General features: G+C 47.2%; 1 protein-coding gene across 1 annotated transcript in view; it reads left to right on the top strand.

The window, feature by feature from the left end:
- Window positions 1-23,131, top strand: part of plagl2 (pleiomorphic adenoma gene-like 2) — a 73,111-nt gene extending 49,980 nt beyond the window's left edge. Inside the window, 2 exon segments of the mRNA XM_061736882.1 lie at window positions 10,563-11,156; window positions 14,465-23,131. Of these exon segments, the coding sequence (XP_061592866.1) occupies window positions 10,563-11,156; window positions 14,465-14,986 (1,116 nt within the window). The 3' untranslated portion in view covers window positions 14,987-23,131.
- The last annotated feature ends 1,770 nt before the right edge of the window (window positions 23,132-24,901 follow it).

Genomic DNA, 24,901 nt, shown 5'->3' with positions numbered 1-24,901 from the left:
GCTATCCAAACGATATCGCCGACCTTGATATTTCTGTTGGTCCGGTGCCATTTTGGACGAATGAACAGGTTTGGTCCAGCGAGCTCACTCCACTTCTTCCAAAACATGTCCACTCCAATCTGGATGGTCCTAAGTCGGCGCCAGGGGTGGGTGCCCATGGTAAGCCCACCTGTGTCTCCTCCAAGTCCTGTTCGTCCAAGAAGCAGGGTGTTGGGGGTCAGGTACTCAACTGCGTCTTCTTGTACCTGCGCCCTAGCGTCGATTGGCCTTTCATTTGTGAGGTTAGCTGCCTGGTAGAATAGGGTCTGGAGTTCCCCCCAGGTGAGTGATCCCGTTGTTCCTCCAAGGCTTATGAGAGCTCTCTTCAGGAGCTTTACAGCGGCTTCTGCGGCTCCGTTTCGATGGGGTGCATCGGCTGGATGGAAATTCCATGCCCAATCAGTTCCGTTCCGGGCTGCTTTATTCTCGATGGACGCTTCTCGCAAGGTGTCCAGATATTTGTGCAACTCACGTAAGGCAGGTTTGGCTCCAATGAAGTTAGTCCCCCTGTCCGACCAAAGCCGTCGTGGGTGGCCTCTCAAGGCTACAAAGCGGGAGTAGGCCTGGAGGAAACTGTCAGATGACTGGTCATCAACCAAATCAGCGTGAACTGCCCTTGACGCCATGCAACAGAAAATTATGCCCCACACTTTCTTTCCAGTCCTCTTCTTCACAGCGTCTTTCACCTCGAAGGGACCAAAGAGATCGAGTGTGGTGTTTTCGAAAGGGGAAGAACGCTGTGAACGCTGCGGAGGGAGGTCACTCATCATCTGCTGGCACATCTTTCCCTTTTGCTTACGGCACATGACACAGCTGTTTACGGTCTTCTTTACCGTTCTCCGGCCTTGTAGAATCCACGCCCTTTTTCTTGTGCGCAACAATGTGGCAGCGACACCTTCGTGGTTCGATTCATGGGCTTCTCTTGCTAGCAGGGTGGCTAGCCAAGAGTGGAACGGTATCAAGGGAACAGCTGTTCCATCCTCGTTCCAGGACTGGACTCTGCCTCCACAAAGAAGAAGTCCTGTGTTTACATCCGTGTGAACAACCAGGCGGTTCAGTGTCGAGTCTTGGAATTCTACTCCATCTTGTGCTGCAAGGGCAAGGTCTCGGAAGGCTTCCGCTCGTTCCTTTGCAGAGAGTGTTGAGCCACTTGCCTCCCACTTTGGCGAGTCCAGGGGGGGCCGCCTTCTCAGCCATGTCTCCGCTGCTCGTCGAACCCAGGCTACAGCTCCACACAGCTTTCCCAGTGCGCTGAAGCGTTGTGGCTCCACAAGGCTGACCAGCCCAATGCTCCAGCGTCTTTTCCTCCTCGCCGGCACAGATGTTGGATTTTCGCCAGTCTGAGTCTCTCGTTGGACCTCGTCACCTTCGACGTCTGCCTTGGAGTCAGATGTTCCAGCGCCATTTTTCTGTCTTGACTGGGCTCTGGTGACGGCTGCCGAGAACGCCTTCCGCTGAAGTTTTTTGACGTCTTCAGCAGCAGAGGATGTTATCTCACTGGCCGTTTTTGTAGGCCAATCACTTTCTGGCCATTTCAGGAACTCTGGGCCTTTCTGCCACCGTGACTCCTCATTGAGTTCTTCAGAAGTGGCTCCCCTGGTGACGATATCAGCTATGTTGCATTTGCCTTCGACCCACCTCCAGTCTTCCACTTGTCCGTTCTTTTGTATTTCACCAATGCGGTTGGCAAAAAAGGTCTGGTAGCCATAACTGTCCTTTTGAATGGCCGCCAGGATGGTTTGACTGTCCACAAAGTGAAACCAGCGCTCTACCTTTATGTGACAGTGTCTTTCAAAGTATTTTTTCAACCGGCTGGCGAAGACTGCCCCGCAGAGTTCTGCTTTGATGGCATCTCCTTTTTGGTCGAGTGGGGTCAGTTTGGCCTTAGACTCCACCAGCTTTACAACAACGTTGTTTAGCGTCGTCCACCGGAGGTAAAGCACAGCTCCATAAGAAGATTCGCTCCCGTCCGAGAAGGTGATGCCAGTTGGCGGACCCATGGTTTCAGGAGGGGTGAGGCTTCTGTCAAACCTGACTTGACCAAGTTTCACATATTCCTCAAAGAGTGTGATTGCGGCCTCCCGGAGCCTTGTTGAGAGGGGGATGTCCCACGTGTCTGTGGGTGGATTGTCTCTGCTGGCTTCTTGGAAAGCTTCCCTGATTAGCATCGCACCCTTCTGTTTGGCTGGTGAGGCGAGACCAATTGGGTCATAAAATGCAGCAATCTGGCTTAACAACATGCGTCGCGTGAGTGGTTCTGGTGTTCCTCTCCTGACCTCCTCCACCCGCAGGTCGAGACCCGTTCTCATTTTTCCACGTTTCTTTGAGAAGTTTATCGAGGTCATCAAACGCAGTTTGTCAGTCTCAGGCTCATATCCGACCCCCAGTGCTTTGTTGTCTTCCTCATGCAACTGATTAGGCAGCACTAGCGTCTTCCGTGATTGGGATTTTGGACTGGAGTCAGCCGGGATCTCACTCCTCCCACTTTGGCATGATAGGACCCATGGCTTGAGGGCGAAACCTCCGGCATTCAAGATTTCCTCTACCCCTTTGGTTATTCTTTCCAGGGTTTCAGGGTCGTTGTGTGACGTGAGGATGTCATCCACATAGCTGTCCTCCGTGAGAGCTCTACGTTCCTCTACCATTTCGGTGAACTGGGGAAGGTTGGCTGTCTCCCTCATCGCAACCTGAGCGATACATCCTGCCGGTTTGTCCCCGATATTCACTCTAACAACAGCGAAGACCTCGATGTTATCCTCAGGATGGTCTCTCCAAAGAAATCGGTGGAGGTGGACCTCCTTGTCTTTCAACCACACCGAATTGTACATTTTTTTAATGTCGCCCAGTGCGGCATGCAGTCCACTCCTAAATCTCAGGAGGACTCCTCTGATTGGATTGAGGACATCGGGACCCTTGTGAAGGAGGTCATTCAGGCTTACCCCACGGAACTCCTGGCTGCTGTTCCACACGATCCTCACAGGAGTTGAAGTAGAGTGAGGGTTTGGCGCAACCAGGTGACTAATATACCACTTTGGCCCTTTCCAGCATTCCAGTTCCTCCTTGGTGAGTTTGACGGCAGCTCCTCTCGAGACCATGTCGTGGATTTGCTCTGTGTAAGCATTTTTCCATGCAGGTTCCCCCTCTCCATGTTTATGAATGTTGCCTCCACAGCATATCGGTTGTCCGGCAATGTTGAGGGGTTTGCTCTCCAAGGATATGCTGCGTCCCAATGGGGGGAACTGCTGTGTTTGTCTGCTAACACATAAGTGAGACACTCCTTTATTTTCTCTAGGTCTCTCTCATCCTTGAGGGTCATTTCCTTCCCTCCAGGAGGACACTTTCCACACTTGCAGCTGCCACACAGGGGAGTGCAGGCCGCGCCAATGCTGTCCCATTTAAACCATTCAAGCACCTCCTTGTTGGTGGTTGTTGTGGTTCGCGCTATTTTGTCTCCCTCTGCTGGGGCTATAATTGTCTCCTTGTACGCCATAGAGGCTGCTCTCATGGTTCTTGCAAGATGAGTCTCAGATCGGTGCACAGCCAGGTCGACGGTTTCAATGAGGTTAGGATGAGTTCCACCAACGGTCTTTCCCAACGGTCCGTCCCAGAGGACGAGGTCACCTATGATCTTAGTCGGCTGGGGAACAAGACGACCTTCACGGTGACTAATGAGGAGGTCAATTGTTGTTGGCCGAGCCAGCTCGTCTCTAGTGACATTGGGGAAGAATTTCTGCAATTGTTTGGGGGAAACGGGTTGAGTCACCTCAGCAATGTTTTCTAGCCCATAGCAGAGGATTTTGTGTTCGGCCACCTTTCCTTTGGGTGTCTTGACCTTTAGCCGCAGAAAGTACCGTTTGGTCACAACCGTTTTTTTCATCCCACCGATGCCGTGAACGATGAGCTTGATTGTCTCGCCGTGCAATCCAAGGCGATCGGCTGCTTTGTTGGTTATGTAATTCGTATCAGAGGCGAGGTCTATTAAAGTTCCAATCAGAGAGCCGGAATTTGTTGTCACCTTCATCAGCATCATCACGACTGGATGTTCCCTCAGTGTATCACCAGACTTGGTGCACACCGTTGAGGATATTTTGTTAGAAAATGCCTCTTTATATTTTTCCCTTTGCTCTGGGGTGAGTTCAGCCAGGAACCCCTCCTGCTTTTCAGTGAGACCAAGCTTCTTTCCTCCTGGTTTTACGGTGCGGTGATCCTGACTGTCGGTGTCTTTCTTCGGAAAAGAGGGCTTCGGACACAGAAGGTAATTATGGTCTGACATTCCTCCTTTCCTGCAGTCTTGTTTTGGGCAGAGGAATCTTGTAGTGCACCCTTTGCCATCCTTATCATGTGACCGTAGGCACTTTGAACACAACCCCAGCCTTTTTAAGTGAGCTCGCTTGCTGGAGAGGTCTTGGTCCCTGAAGGTCTTGCATGCAAAGAGCTTGCCAGTATGTGAGCTATCGCCGCAGACAGCACAGTTGGGACAGTCCATCAAGCCTGCAGTAGATTTACTGAACGATTTTTTCAGCCTTTTCTCCGAAGTGTCTGATGGGCCCTTTTCCACAGTGCTTTTCTCCGCGGGGTTTGGCTCCAGCTGATCCAACTCCTCAAGGATTTCCTCCTGTTTCTTCAGAAATTTTAGCAGGCAGTCGAAATGGTTCAGCGTGGAGAACTGGTTTGCAGGGTCGGCCTTGTGCATAATCCACTCCCTCTTTAATGAACTGGGAAGTTTGCTCTCTAGGGACTGGGCGACAATGCGGTTCTTCATTGCGTCTTCTTCTCCAAGGATCTGGAGGTTACAAAGTGCTCTCTCCACAGCCTGAATTAATTCAATCGTCCTCCTGGAATGATTTCCTTTGACAGGAGGAAGAGACTGAACCTCGTTGCAGATCATCAGCACAATTTTGGACTTGTTTCCATATTTGTTGTCCAGCAATTTGAAGACGTCGTCTGCGGATCCACAACTGGACAAGACAAGGTCCTTTTTCACGTTCTCACTGAGGCTCCCAAGCAGGTGGAACTTCCTCACGCAGTCTGCCCCTTGTGGATTTCCAAGTTGTTGCAGGTTCTCCCATTCTGCTTTCCAGCGGTAGTAGTCCCTCATGTCACCAGTGAATGTGGGCAGCCGTGCTCTCTCAAGGCTGATTTGGGGCCTTAAGTCGAATGATCCCTGGTACATGTTGGGGCTGCTTCGCTGGAGGAGGGGCTGGATTCTTGTGCTTGCGCTGGCCTCCAGCTTGAGGTTGGAGGGCCCTTTAGAGGGCGATGAGGGTGCTGGGTTTTCCCCTGACGTCAGTAAGCCATCAGCCTCGCTGTCCTGTCTTGAGTCCCTCCCTGCAACGTCCACAGGATCCTCTCCCTCCATTGCAAGCTTGTCAGACAAAGCCAAGACCCTTTTCTTTAATGTCCTGTAGCGGGTTTGGAGATCCACAGCTCTAAGACCAGGAATGAGGTCTTGCCATTCCAGCAGCATTTCTTCAAGCTCTGTGACTTCTCTGTCCAAGCCTTTAATTCTAAGTCGGTGGTCCTTTAATGATCGGTGCGGACTAATTTCTTCTTCCTCCGCCTGAACAATGGCCGACTCAGCCGTCTTGGCTTGAATGAAGAACGTGGGTTCAGCATAGCCATTCCAGAAGGTTTCCTGGGTGGCCTTCTTTACCTCGAGGAACCTGTCGGCGCACTCAGCGGTTTTCTCATCAATTTGAGTTGCTGATTCTCTGACTTCTTCGTCATTTGATTCCCTTAGGGCTTCTGCATATTCGTATCCTGCGTCTGATACTTTGCAGAAGTCTGCTTTAAAGTGTTTCCATTCAGTCAGGATTTCACTTGGTTCCAAGAGTTCAAATCTTGTGAGGGTGTGACTCCTTTTTGTAAATGAAGCTTGTGCCCTCGATCGCACACTCTTGAGTTTCTCCAGGTCTGCCATTTTTATGTTTGCTGTTGACTGGGAGCTGGTTGTCACTAACAGTGGGTTCCTCTACAGGGGACTTTGTTCCACTCTTTGTGTGTAGTGCAGACTCTTTTGTTCAGTGCAGCTTTAATGGCAGTTGGAACGTGTTTTGTTTTGTTTTATTTTCATTTATTTATTTATTTTTTATTTATCCACTGCACAGATCCGGTGCAGCAGCAGGAATTGGTTTATAACTGTTCCGGTTTTTTTGAAAATCCCCCCGGACAGGGTGTAGGGAGAGTGGACGAGGAATAACTCAGCTTTTCTTTGTTTTTATTTTCTTGAAATTAATGTACTGCTTCTCTGGCAGTACAACGTACATTTGGGTTGTAGCAGCAGGTTATAAACCTGTGAAAAAGAAATGAAATCCAAGTACAATAGTTAATTACCTCAAACGGAATCATATAATCAATAACAACAAAAAGCAATAACCATCGTCATCATCATTGTCATCATTTGTCATAATTAAATACAATTAAATGGGGATTTACAAATACAAAATAAACTGCTTTGCACTTTTGCAAGTAAAGACAAAAAGTTAATCTTGTCTTAAGTTTTGAGCCGCGATGTTCATTCATAACTTAAAACGGCGTGCTCCGCCACACCCACAAACAAACGCACACACATCTCCAGGTGCCGACAGCGCGACAGCGCAGCGGCGCATCATCAGCACAGCAACCATGTCACACACAAGTGATCGCAGCCGCGAGATGCGGATCCAGCACAGCAAGTATAATAAACGGAGCTCTTACCAGTACCGCATCACTCTCCCGACAATTTTACGTCACCGCACGGATCGCTTCCGCTTATGGCGCAACCGGCGGCACACAGCTGATTAATAATGACATCACACCGTGGACCACCCACCTTACACCCCGCTCCTCCCACTGTGATTTATTGGAAGTGATTTCTAACTTAACACACATAATGGTTTACGCGGTTGTCACCGCACTATTGTTCAAGCTCTGCCCCGCCCGCCCCCGCTGCCCTCGTGAACAAAACAAACATGTTGAACCGCCTGAGAAACCAGCTCAGAAAATACAGAACGACCGGTTTACTTCGTACAGACAGCGGGCTGAGCAGCACTGTTAATACAGGAAGTTACTTGCTGTTTGAGCCGGTGTTTAAGCTGCCATGTGCGTTAATCTCCGCTCACACAGACAACCAGCTGCGTTGTAAACGGACCCCGCTCGCGCTCCACGTGAGGAGAGCGCGTCGTACTGTAATACAAAATTATTCCACCTATTACAGACGCCGTTAAAGTAGGGCTGGGCGATTATACGATCTCGATCAGTGATCGCGATCAAATTAAGTTCGATCACGGTGATCAGCTGTGGGTCTACTTTCTCGATCACGTGCAAAACATGCTGCAGCAAAGTGCACGACAACCAATCACAACCCGCTTTCCTGGCACCGCGCTGTCTGCATTAATGGATCATGCGCATGAGATGCCGCGGCAGTCGGTAAGGATCCAGACAGGAGACGTACGTAGCTCTGTGTTTTACGTTTATTCACCATTCCATGCATAATTCTGGTCCGTTCCTTAAAGCAGGGCTTTCCACAAGCGCCGGCCATATAGCCGACTACTCGATTAGGTCCAGCCGGCTACTTTAATGACGCTTATTTTTTTAGCCTATAAATATTATTTTTCGATTTTAATAAAATTAAATGTTTTTCTCATAGACTGACAATAATGTCAAACTGAACCGCACTCATTAAAGTTGTGATTCGCTCTGCTTGTACCACAAATTACTGATCACCGGGAGAAACTCCGCGGCCCCGACATGGGTGTGTGCGTGCGTGCATGTGTGTGCGTGTGTGTGTGCGTGTGTGTGTGTGCGTGTGTGTGTGCGTGTGTGTGTGTGCGTGTGTGTGTGCGCGCTCAGCGGAGTGAATGTGTCGGAGGCAACAAGCAGAGCTCAGCAGATGATTCTTTTGTCACCATAAAAACGGTACGTCCTTATTACTCAGGCTATCCACTACAGAATGAAATCAGTTTAATCAGTTTGTATTAAAAAGAAAGCCTAACCGCGTTGCGACGCGCGCAGTACGGTGCGTACGGCCGCGTACCCTCCACGTAGGCTCTGCGTTGGTGCAACGCGGGACCATAAATCAGCCTTAGTCCCTTTAGGCTAATACTGTGAGAAATAACCTCTCATAATAGCAGTGTACAGTTAATAAGTTTAATAAATGCTCCTACTGCCGTTTCTGCTGCTACTGAGTCCCGTAAGTGGCGAGTGAGTTTTAACTCCTTAATTACCAACCAGCGTCAGAGTCACGCACAGTACAAAAACTGTGATGTTAGAGAGCCACCTTTTGGTCAATTTAAGCAACCGCATGGCCCGCTGCTTGACAGTGGCTCAACTCATGAGTTTACTGTTTTTGTTGTTAATAATGTCATTGCAATTTTATCTATGCAATTGTGAAAAAAAAGGCAAAATAAATGAAAAACTGTGAACAACCGCATTTTTTGGTTGGTTTACATTTTAAATGATCATGAAAAATGTTTTTGTCTGCTAAAACTACTTGAAACCTTTTTAAACTGCTTAAAACTACCTGTTTGTTGTGCCATTTTCTATATGGCTCTTGTTAAAACATGCTATTTGCTTTATTTGTTAATAGAAAAAAAAAACAATCACTGGTTTCTTTCTATTTTATTCCAGAAGGGAGGGGGGATCTTCTGATTTAAAAAATCGTGATTAAAAATCGAGATCGTTCAATATGGGGAAAAAAATCGTGATCACTTTTTTTGCCATATCGCCCAGCCCTACGTTAAAGTAAATGATCGTCAGTCTTTTTGTGGTTCAACGTTTATGCTTTTCACTCTGTGAGTGATCCTCGCTCGTATCCTTCCGTGTCCAGTCAACCGTGTGCTGGGAAAACTTGCAGATCATTGAATCACCAGACACGTTAAGCTTGATTTATGGTTCCGCGTTACACCAACGCAGAGCCTATGCCGTAGGGTACGCGGCGACGCGTACAGTACGGTGCGTGTCCCTGCGTACCCTACGGCGTAAATCTGCGTTGGTGTAACGCGGAACCATAAATCAGCCTTTACACACGGACACACTCAGACACACGCCCACCCGTGTTCAGTGCTTTGGATATTTCAGCTTAAATTTCAAAATGTTATATTAGTTCAATGAAGTTCATATTATTTATATTTATTATAGCTTGTTTGGTTTCTTCTGTTATCGGATACAGTTTGTCATGACATAAGTGAAAAATGCCTGATGCTTCATGGCAATATGTGTGTGTGGTGACAGAATAAATTAGACAGGCTAAAAGTGCAGGCTAAAAACTTTTAATAACACTAATCCACATCAATATCGGATCAAATCGAATCAAATGGTGATAATCGATTCTGAATCTTAAAGGAGCCGTCTGTAAGAAATGTCCAAAACTGGTACTGCAGTCACTTTCAAAATATTGTTGAGCGGCGTGTACCCTCCCCCTCCTCCCCCCGACCAGAGGTTGCCAGGTAGGCTGCAGAATGCAGCAGGAACGTAGGCTGCCATGGCTGCCATAATTAGAGCCGAGCTGGCAACCCGGATGCCGAAACAATACTGACTTGGTGATTGGGAGATAGGTGGAGGGTGGAGCTTCAGAAACAATACTGACTTGGTGATTGGGAGATAGGTGGAGGGTGGAGCTTCAGAAACAATACTGACTTGGTGATTGGGAGATAGGTGGAGGGTGGAGCTTCAGAAACAATACTGACTTGGTGATTGGGAGATAGGTGGAGGGTGGAGCTTCAGAAACAATACTGACTTGGTGATTGGGAGATAGGTGGAGGGTGGAGCTTCAACATAAACATCAGTTGAGGGCTGCAACTGTTTTTAAACTGGAATATCCTGGCTTGAGTGCTGTTGTCAGTGACATAAGTATTTGAAATGAACATGATTTTTAAATGTCTGTTGACATATCGGGGTCATTTTATGATTCGTTTTATTATTGCTCTTACATACAGCTCCTTTAAGATTCGGATCAATTCTTGACATTTTAATAGATACCCAGCCCTAGGAGGCAGTGAGGTACTGTGCAAAATTAAGATGCTTACTGACTTTTCAGTATTAGAAACAAAGCAGTGACTGTCCTGGTTTATATAAAACATGTTATTAATGTTCATGCACTTTAATTTGTCCAGCTGTACAGTGTTTACATTTACAAGCCTAGGAGACAATGAGGAAATATACAAATGCACTTTCTTGTATGAAGTTTTGGCATTGAATAAATGCATAACTACAGACGTTTTCCTTTTTATAGGTATTTTTTCTTTTTCAGTCCCATATATCGTGATATATCGCTCTTACCGATATATCGATATATCGAATATCGAAAATATCGTGATATTATCGATATCCTGGGCCACATATCTCCAAAGTATGGAATCGGGACTTACCCGTATCGTCCCACCCCTAATAATCAGGGTCGTCTTATATTCGGGCCAATACGGTATTATACTGTGGTATAATGAGCACATACCACGGCTTCTATTTGCCGCCGTGGACCAGCGTATTTACACGTGTCCATTAACATGTTCAGTCTGCTCCAGTAAAGTGGTTTCCTTCCCTTGCAGGACTTCCTGTGCCAGTACTGCGCCCAGCGCTTCGGCCGGAAGGACCACCTGACGCGGCACGTGAAGAAGAGCCACTCGCAGGAGCTGCTGAAGATCAAGACGGAGCCGCCGGACCTGCTGGGGCTGCTGGCGTCCGGGGGCCCGCTGGCGTCGGGGGCGTCGCCGCCGCCCTGCGGCGCCGCCGTCAAGGAGGAGCTCAGCCCGCTGATGTGCGGCGTCATGGCCGCCGGAAAAGACCCCATGATGGGCAAGTCCTTCCCCGGCGGGGGGCCCTTCCCCATGAGCATGTACAACCCCCACCACCACCTGCACCAGGCCATGGCCGGCCCCCCCGGGGTGGGGGGGCCCCTGATGGGCCCCGGGCCCCTGTACATGGAGGCTCCGCCCATGGCCTCCCTGCACCCGCACTCCCACCACCACCACCATCACCACCACCACCACCACCACCACCATTCCCCCCCGCTCACCCCCCACCACCAGCAGGGGCCCCCGGGGGCCCCGGGCCCCCCCGGCCCCCCCCAGCACCAGCAGCACCAGCCTGCACCCAAGTACCACCTGGGATCTACCTCATACCTGCTGGACAAGCCCCTCAAGGTGATGAATGAATGAATGAATACCTCATACCTGCTGGACAAGCCCCTCAAGGTGATGAATGAATGAATGAATACCTCATACCTGCTGGACAAGCCCCTCAAGGTGATGAATGAATGAATGAATGAATGAATGAATGAATGAATGAATGAATGAATGAATGAATGAATGAATGAATACCTCATACCTGCTGGACAAGCCCCTCAAGGTGATGAATGAATGAATGAATACCTCATACCTGCTGGACAAGCCCCTCAAGGTGATGAATGAATGAATGAATACCTCATACCTGCTTGACAAGCCCCTCAAGGTGATGAATGAATGAATGAATACATCATACCTGCTGGACAAGCCCCTCAAGGTGATGAATGAATGAATGAATGAATGAATGAATACCTCATACCTGCTGGACAAGCCCCTCAAGGTGATGAATGAATGAATGAATGAATGAATGAATGAATACCTCATACCTGCTGGACAAGCCTCTCAAGGTGATGAATGAATGAATACCTCATACCTGCTGGACAAGCCCCTCAAGGTGATGAATGAATGAATGAATGAATGAATGAATGAATACCTCATACCTGCTGGACAAGCCCCTCAAGGTGATGAATGAATGAATGAATACCTCATACCTGCTGGACAAGCCCCTCAAGGTGATGAATGAATGAATGCATGAATACCTCATACCTGCTGGACAAGCCCCTCAAGGTGATGAATGAATGAATGAATGAATGAATACTTCATACCTGCTGGACAAGCCCCTCAAGGTGATGAATGAATGAATGAATGAATACCTCATACCTGCTGGACAAGCCCCTCAAGGTGATGAATGAATGAATGAATACCTCATACCTGCTGGACAAGCCCCTCAAGGTGATGAATGAATGAATGAATACCTCATACCTGCTGGACAAGCCCCTCAAGGTGATGAATGAATGAATACCTCATACCTGCTGGACAAGCCCCTCAAGGTGATGAATGAATGAATGAATGAATACCTCATACCTGCTGGACAAGCCCCTCAAGGTGATGAATGAATGAATGAATGAATACCTCATACCTGCTGGACAAGCCCCTCAAGGTGATGAATGAATGAATGAATACCTCATACCTGCTGGACAAGCCCCTCAAGGTGATGAATGAATGAATGAATACCTCATACCTGCTGGACAAGCCCCTCAAGGTGATGAATGAATGAATGAATACCTCATACCTGCTGGACAAGCCCCTCAAGGTGATGAATGAATGAATACCTCATACCTGCTGGACAAGCCCCTCAAGGTGATGAATGAATGAATGAATTAATACCTCATACCTGCTGGACAAGCCCCTCAAGGTGATGAATGAATGAATGAATGAATACCTCATACCTGCTGGACAAGCCCCTCAAGGTGATGAATGAATGAATGAATACCTCATACCTGCTGGACAAGCCCCTCAAGGTGATGAATGAATGAATACCTCATACCTGCTGGACAAGCCCCTCAAGGTGATGAATGAATGAATGAATTAATACCTCATACCTGCTGGACAAGCCCCTCAAGGTGATGAATGAATGAATGAATTAATACCTCATACCTGCTGGACAAGCCCCTCAAGGTGATGAATGAATGAATGAATTAATACCTCATACCTGCTGGACAAGCCCCTCAAGGTGATGAATGAATGAATGAATTAATACCTCATACCTGCTGGACAAGCCCCTCAAGGTGCTAGCCCGTTAGCTACTCTTTATCTGAATGAATGGATGAACGGATGGATGGATGGATGAATGAATGGATGGATGAATGAATGAATGAATGGATGAATGAATGAATGAATACATCATACCTGCTGGACAAGCCCCTCAAGGTGCTAGCCCGTTATCTACTCTTTATCTGAATGAATGGATGGATGAGTGAATGAATGGATGGATGAATGAATGATGAATGAACGAATGGATGGATGAATGAATGGATGGATGAATGAATGAATGATGAATGGATGGATAGATGGATGGATGGATGGATGAATGAATGATGAATGGATGGATAGATGGATGGATGGATGATGAATGAATGAATGATGAATGAACAAATTAATGGATGAATGAATGGATGAAGTTTATCCAATCATGATAACACAAACAACACCAAAAAACATCGTGCACAGCATTTACATTCCAAAGTTATCGCAATATCACATATCGGCCAATCAGAAGAAGGGGCGGGGCTAATTTGCACCAATGAAGGTCAAGGACTCAATACTGAGTCCAATGACACCACCCACGACTCTCTATGTCAAACCATTCAAAAGATATTGGACTATAACATATCAACCAATCAGAAGAAGGGGCGGGTCTTGTATATATAATATACAAATGTATATATTTATATATATAATAATAATAATAATATACATATATATATATATACCATGACCCTGTTCCCAGCAGGACTGGGGATCATGTAAGGTCAAAAGGTCAGGGTTCAGATTTCTCCATTTTCCAGGTTATACTATATGAAGTCTGTACTGACTGAGTCATGTGACCAGTCTGGCTCAGTCTAATCAGTCAACAGCTGAGCTCTGGTTGCCCCGGCAACAGGAACCTCCACTCTAGGAACATTCCGGTTTGGCTGTGAGAAAAACCAAGATTTCTGCCTTGTGACAAGTTCTCAAATAACTCTGATTTGTGAGAAAACCGTAGCTCCTAGCAGAAAAACAAAGACATCGTGAGAGACACAGAACCCGGCAGATTCTGACAATCTTAATTTTATTCAGATATTCCTCGAAATGTCTGAGTAACGGCAGTGCGAAAACAAAGTGAGATTTTTTTGAAGAAAACTTTTGATTACATTACAGTCAATGGGGACCGAGGCAGGAATTGGCGTGGCTGTTAGCCCCCCCGTTTAAATTTTGTGCATACCCCGCCTGTGAAAGTCACATTTTATGAATCCCAGCACCTATGTCTACATTCTGACCAAAAATTATTGGTCTCCTTTTCACAGTTTGGCCGAGAGCTCGAGTTTAAAATAAAAATTCAGATAATTTTTAACTGTTTCTCCCACTCTACCAACTGACATTCCGCACTCTAGATTTGACGAAAAAGTGATTTCCAGTCCTCGCTTGAAAAGTGTACATCTTAGGAAAACATTTTTCTGGAAAACAATTGGACTGTTTTCTTGACATTTCGACTAGTTTTTCAAAATTGTACTTCAACATCAATCTCGACATTACAACTTTTTCCTGTCGTAAACGTTGCTGTTGTCGTAAACGTTGCTGTTGTCTCCAACGTTCCCCTGAGCTGACGTTTCCTCTCTCGCCTCCAGGTGGAGATGGAGAGCTTCCTGCTGGACCTGCAGAGCGGGCTGCCGGGCCTGCCGGGCCCCGCGGAGCCCCCCCACGCTGCTGGCTCCTCGCCCCCCAAGGAGGGGCCCCCCGGGGCCCCCCCGGAGGAGGAGCTGTGCGGGGACCCGCTGCTGTCCAAGAGCCCGGCGGTGCTGGCCGAGTCCCTGTGTGCTGCTAATCTGGACTTCTCCCACCTGCTGGGCTTCCTGCCGCTGAACCTGCCGGCCTACAGCGCCCCCCTGAGCGCGGGAGGGGTGGTGATGGGCTACAGCTCCTCCTCCTCCTCCTCCTCCTCCTCCTCGTCTCTGCACGCCGCCGAGCCCCACCACGCCGCCAACGCCGCCGCCGCGGCGCCTCTTACCTCTTTGCAACCGCAACCTCAGGAGCCGCAGGGCTCCGGCGGGGGCCTCGGGGGCCTCGGGCCCCTGCACCCCCTCCCCCCGGTGTTCAGCTCCGGCCTCAGCACCACCACGCTGCCTCGCTTCCACCAGGCCTTCCAGTGACAGAGAGACGCCACACGGCCTCCGGACCGGGCCCCGGGGCCCAGGGCCCCAACACGGCCCCGTGCCGGCCCTGGGGGCTCGGGCCGCTAGCTGTTAGCTCGCGCTGGGCCCCCGGGCCCCAACACGGACGCTAGGCCAGGCCCCCGGGCCTCCTCCCGCTAGCTGCTAGCTCGGCCCGGGGCCCCGGCCCCCAACACGGCCCCCATGCCGGTCCCCGGGGGCTCAGACCGCTAGCTGTTAGCTCGGGCCGGGGCTCCTCCCACTAGCTGCTAGCTGTTAGCTCGGGCCGGGGCTCCTCCCGCTAGCTGTTAGCTCGGGCCGGGCACCCGGGCCCCAACACAGCCCTTTGGCCGGGCCCCGGGCCTCCTCCCGCTAGCCGTTAGCTGTTAGCCGGGGCTCCCCCCGCTAGCCGTTAGCTGTTAGCCGGGCCCCCGGGCCTCCCCCAGCTAGCCGTTAGCCGTTAGCTGTTAGCCGGGCCTCCCCCAGCTAGCCGTTAGCTGTTAGCCAGGGCTCCCCCTGCTAGCCGTTAGCTGTTAGCCGGGCCTCCCCCTGCTAGCCGTTAGCCGGGCCTCCCCTAGCTAGCTGTTAGCCGGGGCTCCGGACCGGGAAACTGGACAAGTTGAAGAATTAGAGAAAAAGAAACACAAACGAACACTTAAAAGCCTTAAATGAAAGTCGCACAAAAGCTTTTGATTGAGCCTCACAAGGACGGTAGGAAAACCTTTGAGCTAAAAGGAAAAGGTGAGAAAAAAGAAGTTGAAGCAGCTTTTATTTGGGCTTTTTCTCTTTTTCTATAGATATAATCTCGTATTAACCCTTTATTTTTGAAATATTTCCCTTTATTCCCCCTTTTCTCTCCCTTCCATCGCCTATTTAGTAGTTTAGACGGCAGATCGGTAGGCCACACGGCGCGGTACTGCATACTTTCTAAAGTAATAATATAAAGAATATCAAAGATAATTTAGTGGAGATTATTTGTCTTGTTGTGACCCAGGAAAACATATAGTTTGAAGTGGATATTTTTCTTTTATTTTACTTTCCAAATGTGTCATTTTGAGTTCTGAACCACAAACACCCTCAAGCCGCCGCCGCTCTCAGACTGCACGATTAGCCGCCGGTCGCGCCGCTAACATCGTAACCTGGAGCTAATCGCAGGTTTGGAGAAACGGTCCGAAGGAAGGAAAAGTAAAAGCTAACATTGGCTGCGTTTACATGGGATGTTTAATTCCTCTTAAATTCAGAATTAAAATGAAATCCGATTTAAAATGAGTAAAAATGACCATGTAAACACCTAATTCACAATGAAAATGGCCATTCCGAATTAGACTGGTTTATTCTGATTTTAAATCCCAATAGAATAATTCCAGATCATGTTTACACTCATTCCTCTTTAAATGAATCCCGGTCTTTCTTTCTGCTCGTTCCCTCCCCGTCTGTCTCCATGATCTTATATTCCACTGGGCTGGTTTTCCTAACAAAGTTTCCAGATGCAGCAGCAGTAAACGCTGGTCAAGAGCAGCCATTTATTTAATAAATAGTTTGGAGGACCTGGAAATTAAATGAAAATCATTAGTGATGCACCGAAATGAAAATTTGTGGCCGAAACCGAAACCGAAAATAATAATAAACACTTGGCCGAATACCGAACAATACGGAACATGGTTCTTCAGCAGTTTTTCATTTATTTTGCCAATTTTTTCACCATTGCATAAAATAAATTTGATTTAGGCTTTTAAAAGAAAAAAATCTTTTACAAAATTACAAGGTAGAAAATATTTATTCAACATAAAAAAATTAAATTTTTTTAATTTCCAGCATTATGTTGTTTTGGTTCCACCTCCTGGTGAATGTTGGTAAAATTCTTATGTGTTTACTTTTTGGTTGGCCAACGATTTATGTTTGTGGTGCAACCGTTACGGAGCGGCCAGTCTATTTATTTTACAACGCCGTTATTAATTGTTCGGTTTTTTTCCCACTTATTCCACCGAACACCCAAAGTGTTTTTTTGCCATTTTCGGCCGAACAATTTCGGTTACCGAACAATCGGTGCATCACTAAAAATCAAAACAAATCCAAAAAGGATGCTAATAATGTGCTCCTCCATGTTGTTGCTAATCGAGTATTTTAGTGTTTCTCCCGGTACTTTAACTTCCGGTCCCCCCCCTATCCAATCAGAACCTTCCCAACCCCCAGACCTGGAGAGGAATTGGAGAAAGACCATCAAACGTGTTTCCATGGAAACCTCAATTCAGAATTACTATTTCCATGGAAACTCCAAGGAAAATAGTTTAATTTGGAATTATTTAATTCGGAATAATTAATTCTGAATTTAAAAAACATCATGTAACCGTGGCCATTTCAACTTTATTCACGAAAATTGACTTTTTTCTCGACATTTCGACTAGCACCGGTGGGCGGGGCCAACAACTAGCGAAGTTCCGGATAGGAGGTGAAACATCTCCTAACGAGTCTCAAGCGGTCGGCCCGGTTAGTCGGTCCAACCCGTCAACCTCAGATCCAGCACCAGATTTACAGATTTAGATTTAAAGTCATAACTTTAAACCTGGCGTTCAGTAGTTGGTAGTATTTCTGTTACGTCTTTTCAGATGAAACTATTAACTGCTACGCTCATTTAGCGCTTTCATCCAAAGCGACTTAGATCTGAGAGAAAAAACTATAAATAATCTTATAGATTTAAAAGTAAATGAATTTAATCTCATCCGTGATCAGTGTTGACCCTGGATGTCGTCTTCCGTTACCATGACGACGGTAGAATGAAGCTTCTGTAAACCCTCACCTCCGATTTTTACCTCATTACCAAACAGGTTTATTTTTACATTTTCTACATTTCCCTCCTCGGCGTATTGAATTTGAATGTTTGAATATTTGAGTGCTTGAGATTCGTTCCAAACATCCTGGGACGCGGTTTTCACTCTCGCCGCCGCCGCTAAACGACGGCGAGAGTCCGCCCTAGCAACCGTAACCAGGGACGTCCCTCGGGCCGGTCCGGTTAATCCAGCAAAAATCGTGGAGTCTGAAAGCGGCAAAAGAGTCAACTTTAGCCACAAGAGAGACCCTGCCTTCACAAAAGTGCTCTTTAAACAGATTTTAAAAATAAATACTGAAACTGAACTTCTCCTAGAGATTCAGTTTGGATTATTTTACTAAAAAAAAGAAAGAAAAAAAATGTAGAAAAACAGACTCGCCTACTTGCTGCCAGGCCTCGTTCTGCCGCGGTAGCAGCGCCGCCTCCGGCCACCGGGGGGCCCCGGACGTCCCGGACGTCCCGGACGCCCCGGACGCCCCGGACGTCCCGGACGGGCCCCGGACGTCCCGGACGGGCCCCCCCAGCAGCGCTGGACGCCCCCCTGTGTTCCGGGCCGGCGTTACTACACCGGGTGGCTTTAACGCAGAAGAGAGAAACGTTAGCGTTAGCTTCCTGCTGGTTTCCTGTTCTGCTCCTCACAAGCACTTTCCCTCACCAGAAGGCACTTCCTCCTCCTCCTCGTAGACGTTTCCTCCTCCTCCTCCGTCAGAACCACACATCTCTCCTCACAAACGTGCTACGAACACGATCTTTAGGCAGTCTTTGAAAAAGATGCATCGCCGCCGCCACGGCGGTGAACCCTGAGATATGTGAAGTAAAGGAATTACAGACGAGTCAAAATGTTTTAAAGAATGTTATTGCAGTGTACGAAATATCTCAACGATGAATATCTAATTGCTTATCTCAATAAGGTGTATTTAGGTAGACGTATTAAGATGCTGATGTTTTCATGTCTGGCAGGTTTACATTTGTGTATCTTGCTTGTTTTTTTGTTTTTTTTGAGCAACAAAAGGATGAAGTTTTAGCGTTTCCCCCGAAGCTTCCGGTCGCAGCGATTTTCACCTTTCCTACTTATTTTAGTGGAACCAGAACCAGAACCAGGACCGTGGGAATATAAATATATAAAACAAGCTCGTGGGCTCGTCAGAACCGCGGCCCGGAGAACCGAACCGGAGTTTCAGTTCAGCCGTTTAGATTCAGGCCGTCGCTGGAACCACCGACGCGCTGATTCTCACGTTTGACCCGATAAAACCTGACACAGGAAACGCCTGAATCCTGTCCAGAACTTCCACAGATTCTACTGGCCACAGCCGCTACGTTTGTAGCCACAGCCGCTACGTTTGTAGCCACGGCTGCTACGTTTGTAGCCACGGCTGCTACGTTTGTAGCCACGGCTGCTACGTTTGTAGCCACGGCTGCTACGTTTGTAGCCACGGCTGCTACGTTTGTGGCCACAGCTGCTACGTTTGTAGCCACAGCTGCTACGTTTGTAGCCACAGCTGCTACGTTTGTAGCCACGGCTGCTACGTTTGTAGCCACGGCTGCTACGTTTGTAGCCACGGCTGCTACGTTTGTAGCCACGGCTGCTACGTCTGTAGCCACGGCTGCTACGTCTGTAGCCACGGCTGCTACGTTTGTAGCCACAGCTGCTACGTTTGTAGCCACAGCTGCTACGTTTGTAGCCACAACTGCTACGTCTGTAGCCACGGCTGCTACATCTGTAGCCACAGCTGCTACGTTTGTAGCCACAACTGCTACGTTAGTAGCCACAGCTGCTACGTTTGTAGCCACGGCTGCTACGGTGTCTCAGAAACCGGGCTAGCTTCGGATCCGGGTCTGTTTTAAACCCGAGCTCGTGCGACTCTCGGCCTGTCGTGCCGGAGAGCCGGTGACTCCGCCTTCAATTGCCAAAAATGAATAAATAAAAAACAGAAAAGGAAAAAAAAACATAAAAAGTCCCTAGCTGAAAGCTGAACCGCGCTGCTGCTTGATTGGCGGTCGCTAACGGCTGTAGACCACTAGAACATGTCGGACTGAAGGTGCAGAACCAGAACCGGGACCGCGCCCCCCCCTGCTGCTTCGGTGAGCGAAAGGACGAAGGTCCGAAGACGCGGCGACGTTCGGACAGCGCAGTTAGCTGTTAGCTCGCCCGCACGAACGCGGCCTTTGACATTCAAAGCGCCGCGCGGCGGCCGACTGCGGCGCCGAGGGAGTCGCTTATATCATTATTTGTTTTACTTGTTGTCATATGATATATTATTTTCTGTTTGTATAAAACAGGACCTCGAATAAACAACACAACACATCACCTCATTTTATTTTGTTCTTACCAAAACCTCGGGAGAAGAAACGACGTTTCTGCACAAAAGCGTTCCGACGTTACGATGCCAGTTTTAACGCCGTCGTCGCGTTAAAGAAGAAACGACAGAGCACTGATGGAGAAGAAGTTTCTGCGCGGTCCGACTGTCGAACTTTGTCGCTAAAATTATTTCATCCTCTGATTTCAAATTGAATCTTATTTAGAGGCTTTTTCCTCGTGAATTATCATGATTTTTATTAAAATAATCAAACGTTAGATTGATCCTCAGACCTTAGCTGTTGGCACCTTCCACGAATCTTCAGATTCAGATTTGATCTCGAGCTTCGAGAATATTTTCAAAAAAGGAAAAAAAAAACGCCAAATTTGTAGCAAAATCAAATCCAGCATTTATATTTTTATAATATTAATTTAGTCCCCAAAGCTTTTGGCTGCATTACGTTTGTCCTCCCTGGGTTTCTGTGAGCTAATCTGAATTCTAGCACTTTCAACCTTTAAAAAAGTATTTTTTTCTTTGAAATTTTCAGCTTATATGTTCATATGTTTTAATTTTTGTATTGATCCTGTACGTGCCATTAGTTTGATGTGTAGACTTTATCAACCTTTGTGTATTTCCTTCTCCAGAAGAATAACAGTATTTTTTATATATTTTCTTTCACTAATATCCTCTTACGTAAGAAACTCCCCCTATGTTCTTCTTCTTCATGGATTTCTCCAATCGAGCTCCTTCGCCGGCGCCGCCGACGCTAGCAGCCGCCGAGCTTCAGAGGCGCTAACAAAGCCCGCTAACGGCCCGCCGCTAACGGCCCGGCGGGTCCTGCACGTGCCCCACTTTGAGACCCGGTCGCTGCGGAAACTGGCCTAGCCTATAACAAAGCGCTAGCAGCCGGAACGGAATAACCGGAACGGGCCGGTCTGTCCTCCGCGGGGAGGGAGGAGCTTCGTGATGGCTAGCGCGACCAACGAGGCCGTAGCGTTAGCGAGTCGTGTGGAAGTCCATTAACGGTGAATCAATCAGTGACTTTAAGAGAAGCTAAATCCGAACATCTGCAGACAAAAACAACACAATCAAAGTAGCTTTTACGACTCTTACCTCATGGGCGACTGCGAGCAGCGTTGACTAAAGGGAACAGAAGAATATATTATTATTGTTGGGGGGGGCGGCTGCCGTAGTCTGGAAACCTCTCTCCAGTGAACTTTTTACACGTTGGTGTCCTCTGACATCACAGACCTCTTTACCTCCGTCTACTTTCATACGTAGCTGCATTTGTTCCGCCTCTCAAGTGTGTATTTGCAAACCTGTAACCCCCCCACCCAGGGGGGGGGTGGAGGCGCTAGCTCCGCGCTAGCGCCGCGCTAGCTCCGCCCCCTTAAACCTGCCAATCACAGTTGGTTCAGCGTCTCGTGTCGACTATCGTCTTCAATCATCTTTACATCAACATGAGCCTGAAGATCAAGTTATTTCTTTAATTATGGCCGTGCCCTGTAGCGGCATGAACATATTGCAATCGTCCAGAATGGCCCAAAGGCCCAATGTTGCTAGCATTTTGCTAACAAGCTAAAGTCGCAAAAGTCCCACGTCACACCAGCGGGTGTACAGCATGACCCCGCAATGATGTGGAAGAAAAAAATCCCCCAAAAATAAAACACGCCCGAAAAAATGAGGAAAAACATGAAAATGAAGGCGATATATTAGTATACAGAAAAGGTTTCCCTTTTCTTCTTCTTGTTATTCCGCACGCTTTTTTCGTCCGTTAATACGGCCCGAACCGCAACGTGCACCCACGCATGTCATACATCGTTGGATGCGTCTCCATCGTGCCTCGATGGGCATTACTTTTCTCAGTCAAAAGTGTTACCGTGGCAACGCTAGATGCCAAAAAGCAAAAAAAAAAGGCGAAGATTCGGACGCTTATTGCTCGGCTGAACTTTATCGTAGAGACATCATTCAAATTTAGAAAGACTCGGCCCGATTGGCACTAACGGACCGTACAACCTCATCATGCTAATTATTACAGTTTTTGCGATATTTAACTTTCCGTTTAAAAAACATTTCCATTTTATTTTGGACGCTTGTTGCTAGGCAACAGTTTATCGTACAGACATCATTACAACATTGACAAACCCGGGACGCGTTGTACTACAACATATTTCAGTCTCATCTTGCTAGCTATTACACTTTTTGAGATATTCAACTATTCTAATATTCAAGCTAACGGAAATTTGAACGCTTGTTGCTCGGCAACACGATATCGCAGAGACATCGATCCAACGTTAAAAGACTCGGGACGATGTGGACGACGACATACTGAGGTTTCATTACGCTGTCGTTTACAACTTTTGAGATATTGAAGCCAAATTGTCCCATTCTATCTTATGGGGATTGTTACCATGGAAACAAAACATGCATTTTTATGGGGGAGAATATGAATAACTAAATTATCCGTAAATGTGGCCCGAACCGTAACGTGCAACCAGGCCTTGGTTTGGTGTATTGGCCATTATTAATAACCCCAAAGATGGCCAGAACCAGAACTCCGACAAACCGATACCACCTTAAAACAACCAGTACCACCTTAAACACAACCAGTACCACCTTAAACCACTACAGCCCAAACCAAAGCAGCGCGACGACAAATGGGCCGTGGAGCCCAGTTCAAAATTTCTGGAAATTTTCTAGTTATTGTTATTACTTGTGTTTAATTATTACACTTCTCTTCGCGCCGCCGCTAACGAATAGTTTGCTCTTTGGGAACATTCCTGCTCTGATGCTGAACCAGTCCCGGCAGGTTTGGGGGGGAAGGTTTGCATTTACCGAGGTTTTTACCAAGGTTTTTACCAAGGTTTTTACCGAGGTTTTTACCGAGGTTTCCCTTAATGGACTTCCAGACGAGAGACGTTAATTAACCTTGTTAACCGACCTCGTTAGGGAGTTCAGCCGCAACGACGGGTCGGGGTTTGTACGGGGAGACGGATCTGGGAACCAGGAGGGTGGGAACCAGGCGGGGGAACCAGGGGGGGGGTGGGAACCAGGAACCAGGGGGTCGGGAACCAGGGGGGTGGGAACCAGGAACCAGGTGGGAACGAGGTGGGTGGGAACCAGGAACCAGGTGGGAACCAGGAACCAGGTGGGAACCAGGAACTAGCGCCTCTGAATCTCTGACCGCTGGTTTGCGCGTCGCGGCATCGCGGCGTGGGCGCCGCAGCGCCGCGTCGGCGTGGGCGCCGGCCGGAGCTCCGTTACCTCGACTGCACCTGCTAGGGATGCACTTATCCTCACCTCCTCCTCTGCTAGGAGGTGCAGCACATTTATCTGTAAGGGAATTATTTCATCACTTTAAACCTGAGAGAAACATGATTAGATTTGAATAACTCTCCCCTTCGCCCTCTTTTTGTTTTGCTAATAAGAACCTGGCGCCGTCTGCTGCAGGCGGCCCCACGTGTAGTTTTATATATTTCTAGCTAAAAACGTAAGTGTTGCATTCCAACCTCTTTGTGTATCTTGTTCTGACATCTTTGTATCAGACTACGGAGTAAAAAAGGAGAACCAGAACGGACGATTCTCACCTCATGTTACACACACTTCAACCACAGGAATCTTTGGGAGACGCGGAGCTTTTTTGTTACAGATCTCATCAACGCGGAGTTGCTGCAACGTTGAAGTGACAGATTTGTTTATTGGTTGATCCAAAGAGACGATGAACAACAGCAGAACTATTGACTTATTGTACAGTTCAGTGTATCTTTGACTTGTCAAGTGTTATGTTGAAATGATTAAAAGACAAACCGGTGGTTTCATACCCTCTTGGCCGTCCTGGTTTTATTCTCTTCTTTGTCTACGTCTGGGGGGGTTCGGGTTAGCGTAGCCACCGTTCAGAAATAGGAATAAGAGACGCCCCGATTTCAGCAGCGCAGGAGCCAAAAAAAGGGACGTCCCCAAAACTTCTAAAATGCATAGAAATGTTTTGATTTTATATCAAAAAACTAAATGGTTTGATTTAAAGTTTAAAGTGCTTTAATAGCATTGAACTTGCATGACTGTACAGACAGAAAACCATACTAGCAACTGAACTAGCCTGCTATGCTACGTACGTCCACATCAGCCCAGATGTAGAATACAGATACAGGTGAAGAATATGGTGTAAAAGTTAATTTATTTCAATAATACAACTAGAATATGGTGTAAAAGTTAATTTATTTCAATAATTCAACTAGAATATGGTGTAAAAGTTAATTTATTTCAATAATTCAACTAGAATATGGTGTAAAAGTTAATTTATTTCAATAATTCAACTAGAATATGGTGTAAAAGTTAATTTATTTCAATAGTTCAACTAGAATATGGTGTAAAAGTTATTTTATTTCAATAATACAACTAGAATATGGTGTAAAAGTTAATTTATTTCAATAATTCAACTAGAATATGGTGTAAAAGTTAATTTATTTCAATAATTAAATTTAAAAGGTGAAACTAATATATTACATAGTCTCATTTGGGGTTTTAATAAACTGAGCCATAATCACCAAAATTATGACAAATTAATGTGTCCACTAGAGGGCAAATAAATGCATTTAAATGCAGTAATTTATTCAATTCAATTTTATTTATATAGCGTCTAATACAACAGATGTCTCTAGATGCTTTCCAGAGATCCAGAACATAAACATAAACCCCCGAGCAATTATTACATAAACAATGGCAGGTAAAAACTCCCCTAGTGGGAGAAAAACCTTCAGCCAAACAGTGGCAAGAAAAACTCCCCTTTAGGAG

This window comes from Cololabis saira, chromosome 12 (assembly GCF_033807715.1).
Source record: "Cololabis saira isolate AMF1-May2022 chromosome 12, fColSai1.1, whole genome shotgun sequence".
Taxonomy (NCBI): domain Eukaryota; kingdom Metazoa; phylum Chordata; class Actinopteri; order Beloniformes; family Belonidae; genus Cololabis; species Cololabis saira.
Note: the sequence above shows the minus strand (reverse complement) of the source record. Positions and strands in the feature narration are given on the sequence as shown.